This window comes from Siniperca chuatsi, linkage group LG20, assembly GCF_020085105.1.
Source record: "Siniperca chuatsi isolate FFG_IHB_CAS linkage group LG20, ASM2008510v1, whole genome shotgun sequence".
Lineage (NCBI taxonomy): Eukaryota > Metazoa > Chordata > Actinopteri > Centrarchiformes > Sinipercidae > Siniperca > Siniperca chuatsi.
The window spans coordinates 10255557-10276084 of record NC_058061.1 but is presented as its reverse complement, the minus strand read 5'-3'; the positions used below and the strand labels follow the sequence as shown (position 1 = coordinate 10276084).

Genomic DNA, 20528 nt, shown 5'->3' with positions numbered 1-20528 from the left:
CAGCCGTACTCTCACATGTCCACTAGATGGCACCAGCAGCTAGCACTAGCTTGTTCTACTTTTATTGTTTTCACGCCATAAGTCACAGTACATTAGCCCAGGGAAAACACACTGGCACATTACGCAACTGCACCTATCAAGCTGTCATATTGACTCCAGAGGGTGTTCATTGCCGAGAGAGGTGCTAGTGTTGATGACACGGCAGGTTTGTTCCTCAGCCGACAAGAGAAGAAAAAGCAGCTATAAAAACCTGTAATGCAGGGGAAAAAAATGATCCCCCTTAATCCTCTAATTCCTCACAGACCTCGCCGAGTGATGAGCTTCACACATTTAGCAGATTGACTTCTATTTTCGAGCCCCAAGCAAAGCTTATTACCTTTTTTTTTTTAAATCCATTCTTGTATTTTTCAATCACAGCATGATTTAATTCGGGTGTTACTGCAGGTGATGCTGGAGAGCTCTGCTGGACAGGTGAAGGGCATGTGAATGACACCTGCAGCACAATGCCCACTACCCACAACATACGCCCAAACACATGGAACCAATAGAAAATTACATTTCTATTCAAATCAACTTGCATAAATGCCCATTTGAATGGCACACCAGATGACAGCCATACAGTATTTGATAGTGTTGTCATGCAAACACGCACTAGTTTGACGAGTAGGGCTCAGGTCACCATGCTTGTCAGTTTTCATGCTGTGCTGTAGTAGAGTTTTTCATTTCCACAGTAATAGTGAGGATCATTCAGACTTTTCATGCATGTCATGCAACGTCCAAACATAAAGTTAATTTCATGACAAAATTATCAAACTTATATGGCTAATATTGTAGGTGTGCGCTTGTAAATGACCACAAATTACCAAGACATTCCCACTTTGCAGCTTTAGTGACATACTGAGATTATTATATTATTCACTGACAGCTGCTAGACCCACAAAATCCACTGGGTGGCACCACAGGCTCCTAAATAAAAGCCCAAAGATCCACTGTACACTCCCCTGATCTGTTAATCAGCCTGCGTGAGCAGTGTGAGCATCCTTACCGAGCCAGCTCCTGTTCAGGTACACAGACACAAACACCGGAGGAACCGTGAAGAAGTCCACCACTGAGTTCACCTCCAACCAGAACCACAGCTTGTCATTGGCAGCAATAAACTGTGGAAAATCAAGGGTTAAAGATGAGATTCAGAGTTTTCAAGTTTCAAGTAAGAGTGAAAATAAATGACGTACATTTTTTTAAAATGTAGGCAACTTGTACTTACACGGAGGCCGAAGTACAACAAGAAGAACACGTTGAATGCCATATCGATCTGCAACGTCAAGTTGCTGTAGAAGTTCTGACAGGACTCAATAGGACTATTAGACAGAGGAAGAAACAAAGTATGTTAATGTCTTACAAATACTGGCATTCAAGTGAAAAAAGGTTTGGATATATCAACAGTATTTCATGAAAATATAGTGTAAAAGTTGCATTCTTCTTTTCCTGAAAATGCAATTTTAAGATTTCCAAAAGAAGAGGAACTTAAGTGTTGAAAAAAGTGCAATAGTTGGTATTTTCCAATGTTTTTTCTGTTGAGAAAGGACATGCATTTATTGTCACACAAGCAATAACTTGTTGAGATACCTGATTAACCCTTAAATAACTGCAATGTTCCAGGTGCAATATTATGTAATGAAAATTATGCTGTTTTCCTTTCAGGCCTGCATTTCTGATCTCAGACAACCTTTCACGTAAATACTAAGTCAAACGTGATGGAAATGCAGAGCCAAGGCAGTAGTTTAAGGGTTAAATGCATGCAGGGTTCATGTCCTCTTTTATGAAATCAGGCAGCCATAGCAAATGCTAGCAATGTAGTGAAGTCTCACCCTCAAAAAGCTTGTATCTGGCACTAAGAATTCAAATAAAGAGAAATAAATAACCAAGTGAATGTGACTGTAATAGGTTAGTAAGACTGGGTAATAAAAATGATGACCTGGAAGTTAAAAAAATATCCTCTCAAAATATTATTCACACCTAAAATGAAAACACAGGTTAAACGTGTTAGTGCTGAAACAAGTAGTCGTTCGACAGAAAATTAATGTACAACAATTTTGATATTTGATTTATCGTTTAAGTCGTTTATTAAACCAAAACATTCACTGTTTCCAGCTCCTCAAATGTGAGGATTTACTGTTTTTCTAGGTTTTATATAATAAACTGAATATCTTTGGACTATTGATCAGACAAAACAAGCTATTTGAAAACATCACCTTGGGGCTCTGGGAACTCGTTTTTCACTATTTGAGATTTTTCAATTGATCAAACACAAAAATCATCTATAGATTAATTGACAATGAAAAACATCATTAGTGGCAGCCCTAAAGCAGTGGTTCCCAACCTGATGGTCAGTACCCCTCCAAGGGGTCACAAGGTAAGTGAGATGATTAACAAAATATTCATACAGTTTATTTCTGCAACACAAAATTGTGTTTTTTGTTTTCGTGTTTTTTTCTGAGAAAAATGCTGATTCAGAAATATTCGTGGACATATGCAACTTTTGATGAGGGGCCGCAAATAGATATTGCTTTGTTGTAAGGGACAACAGGATAAAAAGGTTGGGGACCACTGCCCTAAAGCACAGGTTATTGTGAATCATGCTGATTTTATATACAGTTTTTCTTCTCTGCAGCATGTTAGTGCCAAGCAGGTCTCTCTCATACACTTAGTTAATTTGTTTTCATGCCTCTTAGTCTTCTACCCGTAAGATCGCTACGCTCACATTCACAAGCTTCACTAACGCACACAATCCCCCCCGTGCTGTTTAATACCACTCGGATTAAAGCAAATTGTTTTTGTTATGTAAAAAAAATCTAATAAACTCTGTTTGATAAAACACTGTCCCCATGGAGTTCATGAGGTGACATTAAAATACCTCTGGGATTATTTTTGAACCGATCTGATGTACAGCAGTGACACTTCTCTGGTTGATGATCAGGAGGTCGGTGATGTGATGAAGATTCAGACTATCCTCATCGGCCTCACACAACCATCAAACCTCAGTATTTATAAAAATCCTTACCAACAGACAGTATATTACTTCAGCAGCATTATTTTAACCCTGAAGTGTAAACTGGACTTGTTGTTCCACTGCATTTGGGTGTGTCTAAAGATGATCAACCTTCTGTAAAAGGTGCTGGATTTACTTGGTCAGAAAATGGTAAAGAAGTTCGTCTTCATCCCGTCACTATGTATTCTGAATATTTATCATAAGGGCTTTATGACCACAAGAAAATTAAAGATCTGTTAACTTTTTGTATCATCAAAGCAAAACAAAACAAACCCTTTTCATGGAGAAAAAAGAGCACTTTTCTCAAAGGGACGTCTTGTGTTGCCTTTGAAAACTTCATCAGTGACATTTCATAACTTTTGCAATTTATAAAGTAAAGAGAATTGATGTTTTGATTATACTCAAATTTATGTCGGGCTGTTTCCCCCCTTTTGCTGCATCTTATCAGCTCTTTAACAAGTTTTGTTTGTTTTCTTCTCTTTTATTCCCCACCTAAGGGCACATTGGGAACGTAATTGTTACATTCAATTGTCTTGCATCTAGATCACCTCTGAAAAAATTTGATAAAGAAAAAGAAAATCCTAACCAGTCTACTTTCAGGCACCTCTAAGAATAGTCCTAACACGTTGGATAGTTCTGCTCTTGTTTGCTACAATGACACGTCGTCCCGGCAAATACCTGTTATAACAGGATGACAGACCGTATAGGAGAGGCAGACCTGCAGTACTAAATTAAATAATTGAGTTCAGGTGGGCCTGGTTTGGAAGAGAACTAAGCATGTTATGGATCACAAACCCTTGCTGCCCACAGTAGTTCTGGTATCTCTCTCCCTCATTCAATTCAGACTCTGATAAAATAGGACAGAACAGCTCACATGTAGCAGATCTTCATGTTCTCTAATGGCTCTGCATGTGACTTACAACCTTAATGCTCAAGAAAAGCTGAATCTAGGGTGAGAGGTCACACAGATCACTTTAACCAGTTATTGTCTGAAAGTTTTCAATACAGAATAAGTGCCAATACAAGTTTTGGTGCTGATAGTCTTTTTGATACCTTACTTTGAGAAATATCTCAAAAAATATTTCATTAGGCAAAATAAACCAAACTGCTCAAACACATCAGCATTAATGACTTGACTTAAGCAGTTTTGCAAGAATTCTGCCTGAATAAAAAGGTCTTGATTTAAAGCTTCACTCATTTATACATTAACAATTAATCAAATGAATATATGTTTTGTGAAAGGGGTTGCTCCAGTTGCAGTGACAAACCCAGAAATAATCAGCACCCAAATTAGAGGTTCTACAGAGTTTTCCGGCCTTTTTTAGTTCATTCCTTTAGTTTACAGCCCGCAAACTCTTTTCAAACCATTTCCAGATGCAGCAGGCATCTGCTTTCAGCTAAAAAAGCTCTGTTAAACTCACAGTGAGCTCCCTGCCCAGCACCAAATGGCAGACCGATGTAGTTAGTGGCTAGCTAGTGAAGAAAGTGTAATATCTAGCAGGTAAAAGAGACAGATATTTTTCTCAGGAGTTGGTGAAGACTAAAACTGTTTGTGTTTACAGCTTGCTGCGCTGCCCCCAAGTGGTCAGAAAATCAGTTAATGCAGGTTTAAATTAGGTTATTAAAGAATTTTGGCCAAAAGATATGTGCTGAGCAGGGCATTTCACAGTTGAATAATAAGCTTGTCAGAACAAACTATTTATGGTGACACAAGATCTGTCACAAGGTAACTTTAAGACATAATTTTAACTTTAAGACAATATTATGCCAGGCTGTGGGTCTGTGAGCTTATTGTGGAGTTTTTCTGCCCCCCAGAGGCCAAAGAAATCAATTAATTAAACTTGTTTGGTGTTGAGGTTTGGCTCCTAGCTCTAGTTTAACATTGATGAAACAAAGAACAGCGCGGCACTCTCCATGTTCATCTTGACTGACGCATGACATGGGGCTACATGGAAACATAGGGTGCAAAGTAAGGCATGACTTTAGCTTTATGAAGTAAAGCTCCCTCTGGGACCTTCTTCATCTCTGTGCAGCTCATAGCTTGAACTCTTCTCTATGAGCCTAAGTGGGTCTGCTGCGTTGATGTCTTTCCAGCCAGGTCAGCCTATCCATCATATAACATCCTCGGCAGCGCCACAGGACTAATTACAGGAAGGGCTGTATCTGTTATAGTCTGCTGCCACTTAGAAGCATACAAGAGAGCAGCTAACTGGCTGCTCTTTGGCTTTAAGTACTGAGCTTGTTGGGTTGACAGGTGAAAAAACACTGTCTGAATAATAGAAAGACCTGGACAAGACTGAATGAAAACTGGGACAAAGAACCTAGAAAAATGAAAATGAATTTAAGTAATTGAACAGGTGTTGCAGCATCTTTCCTCATTGTGTATTTAACAATGCCTTTTCATATGCCTGAAAAGGTTAAAGACAGCGGTTGTAGGTCATCCTTCATCAGGTGAAAAGGGATCGGGCGCGGCTGCAAGCAAGTTCTGAGAACAGGAGGCCACAGATGGCATTGGTGAGGATGTAACCCTACCTGAGCTTGTCCAGTTAATGAAATGAGATCATGCTCGCAAACCACATCAGGCCAAGCCAAGCCCTCAGCCGTATACAGTCTTATGAAATAACAAATAACCTGAATGTGCCTGCCTCCAGGACCATGAGCCAGATTACGTGAGTTTACAGCCCATTTTCTCTTCTCTGCCTTAACATGACTACCAGAGGAGACTCCCTTTGGGCTTGATAAAAGCTTTTATCCTGGTGTATTTTGCTCTACTTCTTAATGGCACATCCTGTCCTAACACCACCAGGCTGCAGTAACAGTATACTGTCGCACATGGAACTAAAAGGGTCTTCCGCTTCCTCTAGTTTGATGAGTGATGGTGATTGTTTTGAACAGGAACTTTGGTGCTTTCCTGCCTGTTTGAGGGCCTGATCCCTTCATTACAGAGATTAAGCAAATTTCATCTATGAATACTGGCGGTTTGTCAGCAGAGATCGCCAGTAAGCTCAGAGCAGTTTACCTGGAAGGGGATTGGATGAAAACAGCCAGCAAGTACGTGGTCTCAAATACCATATACAGAGCACAAAGCACTCAAGGTTATTAAGCTATATGCACTATATAAGGATTTATGACAGTATAGGAACCAGTTAATGGCCGAGGTCTCTGAGGCTAATCTAAATACATACAATTTTCCAATGAACTATTATAACCTTTATAACTTAAGCTTCGTCACTTTACCAGCAGGATTAAAGTAACCAAAATACATACAGCATAACTGGTAAATTTCTATATTTCTCTGAAAGAAAAGTGACGACATGTAACTTTAATGAAGCTGCTGTAAGCTTTGAGCTACAGGACTCAGAGAATAGGGACAGCAGGACCGAACCCCTTGAGATGAACTCAAGGCCACTTCTCAGTTTCATCCATCCATCCATCTTCAGACCTGTTCTGGTTGGTTCAGTTGCAATTAGGCTACATTCCCATGATGGCAGTGTTAACATTTATCTGATCTTGTGGTCAAATGAACTCTGAAACAATAAAAGCAGCCTTAAAAAATAGTCTACCCGTCATTCCAAATATTCTGCAGTGGGATAGGTTAAAAAAAAGGGTTAATTGTGACCTATAAGCCAGAGTAGCATCAGTAGTGAAGTTAAAAAAAATACTTACTCAGAGGAATCTATGAAGTATATAACAAGGGCTCCAATGCTGAGAGCAAATACGAGCACCACCTGGAAAAAAAGAAACAAGGACCATTTTACTCAAGTTGTTATTATACTTCTTAGAACTAGACAGTAGATGTGTTTATAGGAAAGGGAAAGGAGGACACCAGCTTATGAATCTGACCTATTTAGGTGGAAACACTAATTTATACTAGAATTTAAAATGATTTGTGGGATGTAGAGAAGTTTACAAGAACAACTTGCAAAAATTGTCTTTTTACTGTTGTTTTTTTACTTTAAATTGTGATGGACATTTTTCACTATTTTCTGACATTTTAAGGACTAAACGATAAATGAATGAATTAACAAAATAATCAGCAGATAAATCAATAATGAAACTAATTGTTAATTGCAGCTCTAGATCTTTTACTCTACAACTTATTTTCTCAGAAGCATAAACTTTTATTAACCCTCAAACGTAATGTGAACAGAGGAGCAAATGCAACAAACATTACAGAAATGTGTTTCAAGGTGTGTAGTAAATGTTTAATGCCTATTAATGAGCACTGACAGACCTTGATACATCTTGTAAGCGTGTTATAATTGTGTTATATAAACCAGAAAATAAGAGTCACAGTTTGGAACAGCAGTGTCACAAACAGACTCATCAGTTACTATACATACGACAGTGTAAATAAATACACAAGAGCTTGGCTCATCATGTAAATTGGCAGCGGAAGTGTGGGCGAGGTGACAGAACGTGGCTTCAGCTTTCACAGACACAAACAAGGAAGGATGCAGCAGCAGAGCCCCGAAGCTTCGATGGTCACAGTGGAGCAGCATGACAATAAAAACCAGGGTATTGCTTTTAGTCTGTCAGTCTGCCTTTCTGCAAGGGGGAGGCGCTGCAGAATAAACTGAAGCCTGGAGTAAGTCGATAGATGTTCAGAGCAGACTGGGAGGCAGGTTGCAGGGTAATAAACATGAGATCCGGGGGTGTTAGCGAACAAAGCAAGAGTTGTCAGGTGACAGCTCTGGCACTGACAGAGCTTAGGTAAAACTTGAAGTGAATACCACAGGAACTCAGATTAAACTGTAAACACAAATAGTTAAAAGGGAAATAAACACAGCATAAATCAGCATATCTAGATATTAAGCGGTCAAACAGAGCTTGGGGTGACCACGTCGTCATTTCGATCAATGTTACCTGTAGGGAAAAAACAATTGTGTTCTCACCTGACACAACGCTACTGTCACCGAGAATCACACAGTAAAATTCTAAAGTGACTGCTGTCATGTTGTGTTTGTCTAACCAGAGAAGAAGGTGGAAGATTATCAGAAATGGAGGGCAGACGATAAAATCTCTGTTACCTAACAAGAGCATACTTATTACAACGTAGTAACAGTTCATGACTTTATACATAATGAGATGCAGCTGTTACAAAACACACGTTTTCTGCTATTTGGGTTAGAAAAGACCTAGATTTTTAATTCTTTAAAAAATCTGTTAATTGTACAGTATCATCAATTGATATTTAAAAGTCAAAAAGCACAGCTGCTCGGGAATACTGTTGCAAAATGAGTGTCCTAATTTCCTTTTTAAAAGCCAGAGCTAATGTTGACGAGGGCTCGAACCAGAGAGACACAGATATGGACAGAAAGGTTTCTGCCAGACAGCAGAACAAATGTTTTACATCCTGAAATACACTACCAGGTTATCTGCGACCCTACCTGGCTTTCATCTATTTAGAAATGACACAATGGCCATCCTGAACAAGAATCCAATGGGCATCCATAATGAATGAGCTCAGTCTAATTCATTTCCATGATGTGAAATTGTACTGTCAACCTGCAACCACTGGTGGCTCCATAATGACAAAAAGTACCCACATGCATTTTTAATCGACCCTTCTTCTTTGAAAGCCAGGAAATCTCTTTATGCCTCTGATCATCCCAGTTTAGAAACTGGAAACAATGTTGGTGCAACCATAGAAATGCTAATGCTGCCAGCAGAGGAATATCAGTGATGGCAGTAAATAAAACACACAGGCTTAACAAAGAGGGGCTATCATGACTGGGTTTGTCAATGAGGTGACAGAAGACGGTGCCAGCATTCATCTTTCATCTCAGTCACAGCATAATGATGCATCACATCTGTATCTTCAGCCACTTGCTGGCAGATGGCTCCACCCACAAGGGGGCACACCACTGCATGAGTCCCTCTGCATGATGACTGAGAGAGCTGCCAAGACTCCATCCAATTTGCATTTATTTTTGCCAACATACTCACTTCACTTTAACTTCACTTAATGCTGTGGCCAATTAAAAGATAAGAGGGAAATCACATTGCCATAAAAGAAAATGACAAATATTTTCTTTCAGTTGTTGTAACAATAATCATTCACTGCCAGAAAGGAAACCACTTAAGAAACCACTGTGAGTGTGGTCTCTAAAATCTTTTTTTATGAAACTGTCAGAGATTTAAAAAAAAAAGTCTTGAGTTTGTCAAAGCAAGTCACAAGTAATCTGAGACAGTCCAAGTCAAGTCTCAAGTCCTCTTTTTCTATCATCCCAAAAGTCTGACTTAAGTCCTAAAGCTAGGGTAGGTAATGTCTTGCAAAGATTTTTTTCTTATATTTGTTGAAATTGTCTATACATTCCGACAACAATCAATAAATCAAATGCTCTCAATCAAAAATAAAATGAAAAAAATCCAGTATCTGTGGCTGTCGCAGGCCAATAATATGCCTAGCCAATCATTTCATTCATGCGCCCTCTGCCCGTCATTGCACATTAAAATGTGTTTTGGGGGAGTGGCTTTACAGGGAGGCCTGAAGGGAGGGGGTGGGATACTTTCAGTTGAAAGAGAGAGAAAAACAAGAAAGAGTATGTTAATATGTAGAGAAAGAACAATTCGAATTTTTCTAGATCTACTTTCACAACAAATTATAATATCACCAATGAACCTGTATGTCACAGCCCTGCAGAGAGCACCAGCAGGTCTCAAGCATTCAGAAGTCAACCTGCAAACATCAGAGAACCCACTCATGCTCCTCCACTCTTCCTGGAGTGTGACTCACCATCAACCAGCGTGAATAATCTGCCAAAGAAATGAGAACTTCACTTTTACTGTGGTGAGCGAGCTAAAAAGCCCAAGGTGGTGTCACCCTCACTGATATTTCAGATTAAAATGACTTTTTCTTTCTTCTTTTGTAGTTTGAGAAAGAGACAGAGGTTGATATAGAGGCAAATTATGTATTTTTAAAATTAAACAATGCAACAATGATCAATCAATAGTAGGATTTTAGTTGTGTGAGAATGCAATTAACATCATCATTAGTGTTTTAGGAGCATTAAGTTAATACAGCAGTGGTCCAGCTAAAAGAATCGTATCTTATGAGGGCTCATTGAGATTCAGGTAAGGTAGAAACATTCTGCAGAGGGAGGTTGTGTTACTCTGAGCAGCTACAGTATCTAAAAACAGGATTCAGAAGAACCAGGGGTCAGTTTGTTCCATATCCCCTTAAAGCCTGCCATCACTGTGGGATCAAAGCTCTCATTGGTGGGATGCCAGAGATTTGTGTGTGCAGTCAACAGACCGTCTTTGTTTAACTAAACCTGTCCAGTCTGAGCTTTTCCTACATGTCACATCCAGATCTCTCACTTTAACTGAGTGCAACTTAAATGCAGTGGTGGAAAGTACTCAAGTACTTAAGTACAGTTTTGAGGTATTTGGTATTTGTACTTTACTTAAGTATTTACATTTTACGCTACTTCATATTTCTACTCTAGTACATTTCAGAGGGAAATATTGTACTTTTACTCCACTGCATTAATTTGATAACTTTAGTTACTTTGCTGATTCAGATTAATAATACAAAATAAATAATGAAATATTATTATAGGTTAAGATAAGACTTTATTGATCCCTGGTGAAATTCACAAGATACCCGGCAATATATATATATATATATATATATATATAGTAAGAAATAAGCCCCACCTTTACCAGCTGCAACATTAAAGTCATGTTTAAAGTCATGTTTGATGCATTAATTTGTATTAATGCATAAAAAATTCTAAATCAGTTATATAATACATATACATTACATTATACATTATTCTGAAATGGGTCATTCTGCGTAATGAGTACTTTTACTTTTTGTACTTTAAGCATATTTTGATGCTAATACTTTTACTTGAGTAAAATTTTGAATGCAGGACTTTTACTTGTAACAGAGTATTTCTACACTGTGGTATTGCTATTTTTACTAAAGTAAAAAAGATCTGAGTACTTCTTCCACCACTGCTTAAATGTTAATAGGAGCATAAGTCCCTGACCTGGTTTTCTTCATGGGTGACCACAGCAGTTTCCCCAGGAAGACAGCGCTGCTTTCCAAAATAAAATGACCTAAGGACTATCCTGTTGAATTCCAGCCAGCCCATCTGTCTGTCCTCAAATGCCACATTGATTAATAAGGCATCTTGGACATAATGGCACACACAAAAATACAGAACTGCACAATAGAGGAGGAGTATAAAATCAGTGTGCCATTCATAAGCTGTATAGGGCAATTACAGACTGTGATATGAATTGCAACACAAGTGGACATTCATGTTACTTCAGATTTCTTTTTAAGAACTTGAAAACACATTTTTAAAAGATAAGTGGCAGAGTGGTACTCAAATCAGAATTTCCTCAGTTTGAATCCATAGAGAAGTTTTCTCTGGCATGAAAACTGATTTGTTCAGGTCATGAATTCTACGCAGCAAATACTTTAATCAGAAAGCATGTTTCCCTCCATGAAAAACTACAAAGCAGCCTTGTAAAATCTGTAAATCACATGACTTCATACTGTAATTATGAATTCTCTACATTATTTTGTTATTTTTTATATTGGCTGTGAATCACCCTGCAAAAATAGAAATCATACTAATTAACTTTACCACTAAATCATTTAATTACATGTATTTTGTTTTGATGCTTGTGCAGTTCCATCAGGTTTGGAGCGGCTGTAAATGTGTGATGGGCCTTGAATTGTGAGAGAAACCTTGGTCATCATAACTGTCCTCACTAACTAAACTTTGTTTACAGCGCTCCTGCACAGTTTATCCTTTGCCCAGGGTGATAACAGGAAAAATTTGCATTTTTACGACAACAGCCATAAAAGTGATTGACCGCAGCCCTGACAAACACGGACACTGAATGAACATTTGAGACATTTACAGTGTCATTACTGTTGAACTCCAGCTCCTTTGCAGCTGACAGGACATCTGTGACACGTGATGCAACTACAGCTCTACAAGCTCAAGCTGCTGTTGTTATTCTTTCCATATTGGAAAGAACTCTTTGGAAAAGAGTATTAGTTTGCATAAGCACCATGATGGATGATGACCACTGACCTCATTATAACCTTTTGCTACTTTGAGGTTCTTAACTGTCTGTTTGGATCACTTGGAGTCCACACGGAGCATTTATCAGGCCTGAAATAGGGCTACACAATTATGGCTAAAATAATAATCCTGATTATATTGTTAGATTTCAGTCGATGACTGTCAATCAGAATTATTAGTCTTTGCTAATTAGGATAAACAATTATTTAATGGCCCTTTTGTGTATCAACCTTGTGGCTATTTTGAACTATGGCAGCACAAAGCTGTACTTATCAATATTTTTATATTAACAATGGATCAAATTACTTTGTGTGATGTGAACTTTCCCTAAGCAGTTGGCAGAGACCAAAAAAAAAAGCTTCAGTACATGGAGAGTAATATTGGACTATAAAACAGAAACTCAACTCCAAATAAACGTGAATGTTGTAGCATTTATTGCTAAATGGGCATCTGTTTAACATGTCTTTACAGCTTGTTGTTTGGTTAAACAAAAATAAAGAAAATCATTAAACCAGCAGGTATTAAGTGTGGAAATAACTGTTTGTTTGTAATGGTGACATTGTTAAAGGAATAGTTCAACCTTTAGGGAAATAGACTTTGTTATGATGTGTCAATCAGGAGAGCAGGAGTAGGACCCAAAATGCAGACTAGGAGGCAGAGGTGGTGCAGATAGCTGATTTATTGAAGTTCACAGTTGCTTACACAGGAACTAAGGCAGGGAGAGATGAACCAACCAGGAGAGCAGACCAAACAGGAAACAGAGTCCAGACGGTAGAAAGCAAAATCCAAAATACATGAAAAAAGTCCAAGAAAACACAAGGACTCTTGACACAAGGTACAACTGAACAAAGGAAGCCCACAGACTTAAATACCCTTAACTTAGGGCGACAACGAGACTCAGGAGAAAACAATCAAAGCAATCAAAGACAGGAAGCAAAATTAAAAGACACTTGAGAGAAAGAGATTATTTCAAAATAAAACAGGAAATAACAGAACACCAATCCTAAACCATGACATGCTTACGGTATTCGCTTTCTTGCTGATAGTTAGAAAATTTATATCACTCAAACATATAGCTGCTGGACCCAGGCTGCGGTTAGCTTAGTTCAGCTTAAAGACTGGAAACAGGGGAAAACTAGCCTGGCTCAGTCCAAACAAACAAAACACACAAAAAAATACCTACCAGCACCTCTAAAGCTCATCAATTAACAAGTTATATCTCATGTTTAATCCATACAAAAACCAAAGTGTAAAAACAACAATTTGCTGTTTTACCGAAGGTTTCATGCTGGGCTATTTCTTGACCGGGAGCAGTTGCTAGGCAACCTGCAGAGACCAACCCCCGTGAAATCCCTTGAAATCCTTGTTTCCAGTCTTTGTGCTAAGCTTAGCTAACAGGCTGATGGCTCCAGCAACATATTTAGTGTACAGACATGAGAGCGGTATAAATCTTCTCATCTAACTCTCAGCAGGAAAGCGGAAAGCAGGAAAGCGTTGAACAAGTCTTTCGGTTGGACATATTCTGTAGATATTAGCATCATCTGACAAGTTGCAACAAGAACTTTGGTTTACTGCATCAAAAAACAAACTACCGACTTCTGCCTTCTTACTTTTTTATTATTTTAAATCAACCAAGGTGTTTTATATTTGTGTTTTTATTTATACTTTATTTCCATTTATACATATGGTATATTGTATATTTATACCTACAGTATATTAATCACAGTTTATACCCAAAGAGGAATGTTTATCCAATGTCTGTTGAGATAATGTCCGTTGAGAGACATAAAAAAAATTCTTAAGGCAAAACATCAGGGTCACCCACCATTAAAAATTCCTCAACACAAGATTAGAGACCTGTTATGACTCGTAAACGGTCTTTTAATATGTGATGAACTGACGCTAGGCAACAGCTAAATCCAAGTTATAAATTATTTCCGATGCTGTTAAAGTCAACCTCAGTCTTGTTTGTAAACACAGCATCAAAACAGGCCTAAAATTTCAATTTTGATCTAACAAAACCAAAATGCTTATTTTGCATCAATAAATCAAACTGTTCAATTGTACATGCAAATATAGGCTCAACCTGTAACCTATATGGTTAAAAAAAAATGACAGATTGGGCCTGTGTTCCTGTTCAGCTCAGACATGTATTCACTGGCTGTGTCTGCATATGCCCCATGCTTGTGGCGACAGGCAAAAACACAACACGCATACTAATGGGGTCTTGGATGGTGCTCCTGAAGCCCGGCTTTCTCCTCAAGCATGATCTTAATATAACCTACCCAGCATGTGTTTCAAAGTCTACAGCCTCATCTGCCTGAATGAGAAATCATGATCAAATGGTTCAAATCACAGCTGCTATGTGTTCTGTGTCACTCGGGTGAATTTGACAAGGTCACAGGCAGGACAGAGAAAGACCTTTTTAAACAGAGATCCCGCAATACAGCTGTAAAGAAGACCTGTCATTACGCCGGGTTTGCTTTTTTACACTGATCCAATTCTGGCAAGGCGAGGCAGAATAATGGTGCAACATTCCTTGAACAGGTTGTATAAAAGGGGCTTGTTCACAGTTTAAAGGTTAAAACCAGAACATTTTGAAAACTGCACAGGAGTTCAGTTTGATAATCTCTTTTTTTATAATCACTGTCATGTCACGGTTGTGCAATATTCAGTAATACCTATGGATCAGCATTTTAAAAATAAAGAAAAAAAAATAGCTGAATATTATCAAGAAAATCCAGATTTTAAGAGCCATTTCTTCTCACCTTCTCACAGACAGAAATGACCATGACATAACAAATATAATAAGCTTCATGTTAAACATGAATGGGGCACTTGGAGTTTAAAGTTGCATTATTCAATATTTTTATATATGAAAATCACGATTGTATTGCTAGATTTCAGTCAATGATTGTGGATCAGAATTATTAGTCTTTAGTCTGCTGATTAAGGTAAACAAGTATTTAATGGTCCTTTTGTGTATCAAAACTGTGGCTAATTTAAACTACAGTGAGCACAGTGTGAAATGTGAAAGGTGTCACTTGTACTGACAAACCCACAGAATTATTCCCCAACTCTGCAGTTCCCCTCAGCTTTACAGAGCATTATAGCACCTTTCAGCTCATAGTTTGGGTTTTACGGCCCGCAATTTTACTGTTTCGGTTCACTCTTAGCGCTCTCATCAGCATCATTTCCAGCAGCAACAGGCAGCTGATTTCAGTAAAAAAAGCTCTGATAAACTCACCATATGTGACCTGCCCAGCACCAAACTGCAGACAGACAAATTTAGAGAGTAGCTGGTGAACATAGTGGAGCATTTAGCAGCTTAAGGACCAAGTATTTTACCCTCAGTAGTTGCGCTGCTCCCAAGTGGCCAAAACAAAAATCAGTTAATGCAGGTTTAAGGTGGCTTTTTAAATTCTATTTCTACCTAAGTCTGTTACAATTGTGTTTTGGTCGTAGCTGCTGTTGATGGTTATATGTAGATCACTAGCACATAAGTGATTGAGGATTTTTCACAGCAAGAGGTGCCATTGCTAAGAAACACGTCACAGCTGCCAGTGATTGAGATCAGACTCGAGGGGAAAGCATCTCGGTGCTCGTTCCTCATTTTTTAGATGTTCAGCGCGAACGCCAATTAACAGTTAAAGTGCAAAGTGTTATACACTGTAAATGAAAAATTTACTATGAATTTATAGTATTACTTTTTTATGAGTGACATGCTAATATCCATGCCGTGCTAATATCACTTATGTAGATTCAATTTACACTTTGAGAAAAGACTGAAGGGAAATTGAGGCCTGAGTGGGCTGTCTTTATTAGATTTATCAGCATAGGAAGCTTCATTCACAGTACTGTATTGAGATATATGAATGCATCAGATCTACTTGAAAACCTAAATCTCAGCTTGGCAGAAAGTGTGACATATAGTCATCATCAGACAAGATAACAATCCGATTGCATAATGGGCTGCAGTCACTGTCGACAGCAGCAGCAGGATGATAAATATTATATAATCCTCAGTCTTATGTGTGGGTAAAGAAATTAGCTCATCATGTGTCATTCTGATCATGCCCGCGCTGTTTTGTCAATCTAGTGATTCATGACTGAGGCAAAGCTGAAGGACACAGAGCTGGATGGGTTCAATGTGTCAGTCTGCAAGCTGCAGGATCAGTGACCCTGCCAGAGTTATTTCTTCACCCTCTGGACTGGTTTATCAAGGACTTTAGACTCATTAGTAGGAGTAGAGTGACTGAAAGACTGTGTTGAACCGTAGGGTTGTTGGCTCATACTGTAAGAGCAAAAGAGGAAAGAGGGCACATAAAACCTCCAGGTATGGCATTAAGCCTAAAAAATAAAGACATTAGTTTTTAGCACCAAGCACCATTTTTAGTGCCAAAGCTGCTTCATGTCTTGTGCTTCTAGGATTTATGCCTTTACTTGTGCAGTAAACTTGTGCCTTTACTTGTGATCATGTGCAGTTTCTAATTTCCATTTTGGCAGTGTTTAAAAAACACAAATCAAAGAAGATAATGTTTAGCAAGAACATGTATAGGGCATGAATGTCTATTTAAACCATATGCTGCAAAAATATAAATAATAATTTATAGAAATAATAAAAAATAAACAAATCACACTGGAGATTGTACTGTAGATCGGCTTTCCTTCCAGAAACAAACCACAAAAAACCACAAAAAACCACAAACCCCAGTAGATGATTCTCTCTTGTATTAAGCCCAACTAGTCCAACATCATTTAAACAGCAACTTAACACCCTCTGAAAATCGTCTCCTCATTCTGCTGCAGTGATGTGCAATGAAGTGTACTACTACATTTCACCTCTGACCACACTAACCCTAACCCCAAATTTCTAACCAAAGAAGAGAGTAAAACTCTGCTTTCCAGCCTGGTGATATTGTTACTCTTAAAAAATAATAAGAAAGGGAAGATGATAAAGAAAGGGCCATTTGCTGGAGAAAATATTACATCATCTGATTGTGCTGGCCAATCAAATACATGCAATCACATATTCCTGGTAGCTGACTTTGTACTTTGAAGGCTGTGTTTCTACTGTTTACTTGGCAACTGTTGCGAGGAAAAAAAAATTACTTATGATAAGTGATAAGTCACAAAGTTGTAAAATCCTCCCTCATGGTATTATAAACTCTGTACAGAGTTTTGGTGTCTGATAAACCTTTAAATTGATGGATCAGTTACTCCATGGCATTTCAAAGTCTGACACTGTCGCCTGTCAGACAAAATCGAGACACACATTTCAGTGATTTTGACAAATTGTTACCATTAAAAGTATGTCGAATTAGCTATTAGCAGTTCTTGTTTGCACCCATGGATGTACAGACAACTATCACTTGATTACTTTGATACTAAAGAAAACTTAAAAACATGAAGATTCTCCGGCAAGTTCTGTAGTTATAAGGAGCGTCTTTTTTAAAGATTTATGTACGTTCATTTATGATGAACATGAAATGATACGATTACTAACTTCTCGTTGTTTTTAGAACACTGACATGCACCTGTCCCTTTCACCTCATGCAGTGTCTTTGTTTCACGTCTCTCCGCATGCCCCACAGTTTGAAAACCTACTACTGCTTACTCCAACTGGACTTCCTGGATCATATTTCATCAGCTCACTGGTACCTGAAGCAACAGGGACCCATATAGGTGATCATTTAATTAATTCAGCATTGAATTGTACATTGGTTAGATTGTACATGAGGAGATATTAGAGTACATACAGTATGAATAGAATTCAATTTTAAAACTTAAACTTGATTTAATACAACTTAAACTGAACAATTCCTCTTTTTGCTGGGAATCCCTGGAAACCCTTTCAGACATATTGAATGTAATATTCAAGTTTGTACGCATCATTCAGAATATTCCCCTGGAATGAGTACATTGTGCAGACAGTACAGTATCCTAAGCATGGCTTAATCAGTGGCTTTTCTTTTGTGCCTGCAACTTTCACACTCAAGAGTAAAACCGGTGGGTTTAAGGGATTTCTCTCTCATCTTGTCAATAAAAGCAGATTATTCCTTTGTCTTCCAGGCTTCCAGTGCAGCTGCTTCCACATCATTAGGGATCACTACCAGCATTACGGCAGTTCCAAAGGGGATAGACCTGCTATTCAGTAATAACTTCATCTCCAAAATCTGGACGCATCCACCTCTACAGAGAACCAACAGCAGAATTTACAGGCAATTTAACACAGCTACTAGGCAGCTGCAACAATGAAAATGTATGTGTACATATTACTTGTTCATTTCACATGATGTGTCGTGACCTAAAATTGGAAATGAATGTCTTTAAGAGAGTTTTTCTAATAAAAGCCTCTGACCTACATCCGTACCACAACAATCCTATGATTTGATTTATTTATGGATCAACTGAACAAAATACATTGAATCCAAAAGGTTACCATGTTAAAGTGGGAATTTATTTAACAGTTATTTCAAACATGGTCCTAAGATCTTAAATTTCAAAAACAAATTACAGCATAAGAATCTTTCAGACCCAACTTACATTTAGGGCTTGAGCACACTCACATTTACAACAACAAACGTTCGGACCAAAATCAATTAATTTCAGTGGATTCACTAGTGGAAGCAAAGTAAAGCTTTCAAGTTCAATGCTAGTAGAGTAAAGCTTTTCTCTTCGTATTAATTTCTCTATGAAAACTAGGCACAAACAACAGTAGCCACTGCACGACCTGAATGTGGTCACCAAGCCTCCAACACCACCTATTTCATGATGATGTGCAAATGAATTTCACTGTTCCACTTGCCGGTTTGACCGGATACTAACCCAAAGATAAATATCCACGTCAAAATGCTAAAAAACATCAATAACAAACATCTAATGGTTCAAGGAACCTGTCACCTTGCACCCTCAACACGTATTAATCGTAATTAATCCTAACAACGACTGTTCACAGGAGACGGGATGGGGTCTCCTGGGTGGATGTCACAAGCTCTGTATAGACGATGATTGATCAAACGACCACTGCTGACCAATTTTTCTGTAACTCTTTTGTCATACATTTTGCCTTTATTTCACTTGACTCCATCATGGTGTAAGAAATGGTTGCTGGGAGGTTTGTGTTGTGTTGCGAAGTGTCTAGTCTGATACTGTGCCCCCAAACTGTTTTATTTTGTCAAATTAGCACCATTAAAAGTATGCCGAATTAGCTATTAGCAGTTTCTGTTTGCAATGTAGCCATGGATGTACAGACAACTATCACTGAATCACTTTGATACTAAAGAAAACTTGATGATTCTCAGGCAAGTTCCGGAGTTATACAGAGCATCTTTTTCTAAGATTTCTAAGTGGATTTATGGGCATTTATTTGCAATATCCTCGGAAAGTAAGTCACACTGAATTTAAAAATATGTGTATCAAATGTATGTGTGTTCAGATCTGACTGAGTTATGACTCAGAGTACAAATTTTGATGCAAATTGTGGCAATTGGGAGCTAATAAAAGTACAGCTGTATGTTACAGCCACTGCTGCAACTGCTGGCCCTGTCTATAAACAGGACAAATCAGTGACAAAACTACAACAACTAACTTTCTATTGTTTTTAGAACAGCTGTATGCACCTGGTATAGCTCATTAGATGTTTTCATTCCTGCTAGGAGGCACAGAGCCTGCCTGGAGCTGCTGCAAAGCATCGCAATGTTATTGCATTCAGCTGCAATTTGCAGAGGGACCAAGAATAGGAAGCTAACAGACGCCTTTTCTGACGTCAGCAGGGGAGACCAACATTGCACATGAGGCACTTGGACAAGGTGTATACTTTGAGACACAACATCTGTGTTTCTTTCTTTCACTTTTTCCTTTTCCTTTTTTAAACAATTCTCCAAACACACTATCCCAAACTATATGGGTGTCAGTTTGAGCCCTTAAAAACATTGAGGATGTACTTAAATTTAAATACTCTTCAGTCCTACTTTAAACTTTTGCACATTTCGTTTACACACATTTTGAGTGACTTTAAGCTAGGCAAATATTATAAGATTGAATGAGTAAAGTAAAGTTCGGACACTGTTTACTTTTTACATCATATGTTACTTCTTGTTGTGAGCATTATCATATTTTCTAACACACATCATCAGAGAGAGTGTATGCTGATGACACTATAATTATTAACACCGTTTTAGCAAACACTCTGGTGTTGAAAACAGTGAGTCAAAAATAACCGGTGAACTTTCCCAACAGCTGCTGTCCAAATTATAGTATGTGGCAGCTTGATGCACATTGATTTATGACTTAATATAAACAATACCTTCTCTGAATGTGACATGCATCCAACATGACTGCAATTGCGAGAAATCTGACAAATAAAATCCTATATTTTTCTTTGTACATGTAAAAAAAACATAAAATCAAAGGAAGATTAGTTA

General features: G+C 38.1%; 1 protein-coding gene across 22 annotated transcripts in view; it reads right to left on the bottom strand.

The window, feature by feature from the left end:
- LOC122867222 (calcium-activated potassium channel subunit alpha-1) overlaps positions 1–20528 on the bottom strand; it is an 86791-nt gene that overhangs the window by 44851 nt on the left and 21412 nt on the right. For all 22 annotated transcript variants that reach the window (XM_044177717.1, XM_044177714.1, XM_044177715.1 and 19 more), the window contains exons 3-5: positions 6716–6777; positions 1265–1358; positions 1046–1157 (exon numbers count right to left, since the gene is read on the bottom strand). In XM_044177717.1, the coding sequence (XP_044033652.1) occupies positions 1046–1157; positions 1265–1358; positions 6716–6777 (268 nt within the window). The remainder of the gene's footprint in view (positions 1–1045; positions 1158–1264; positions 1359–6715; positions 6778–20528) is intronic.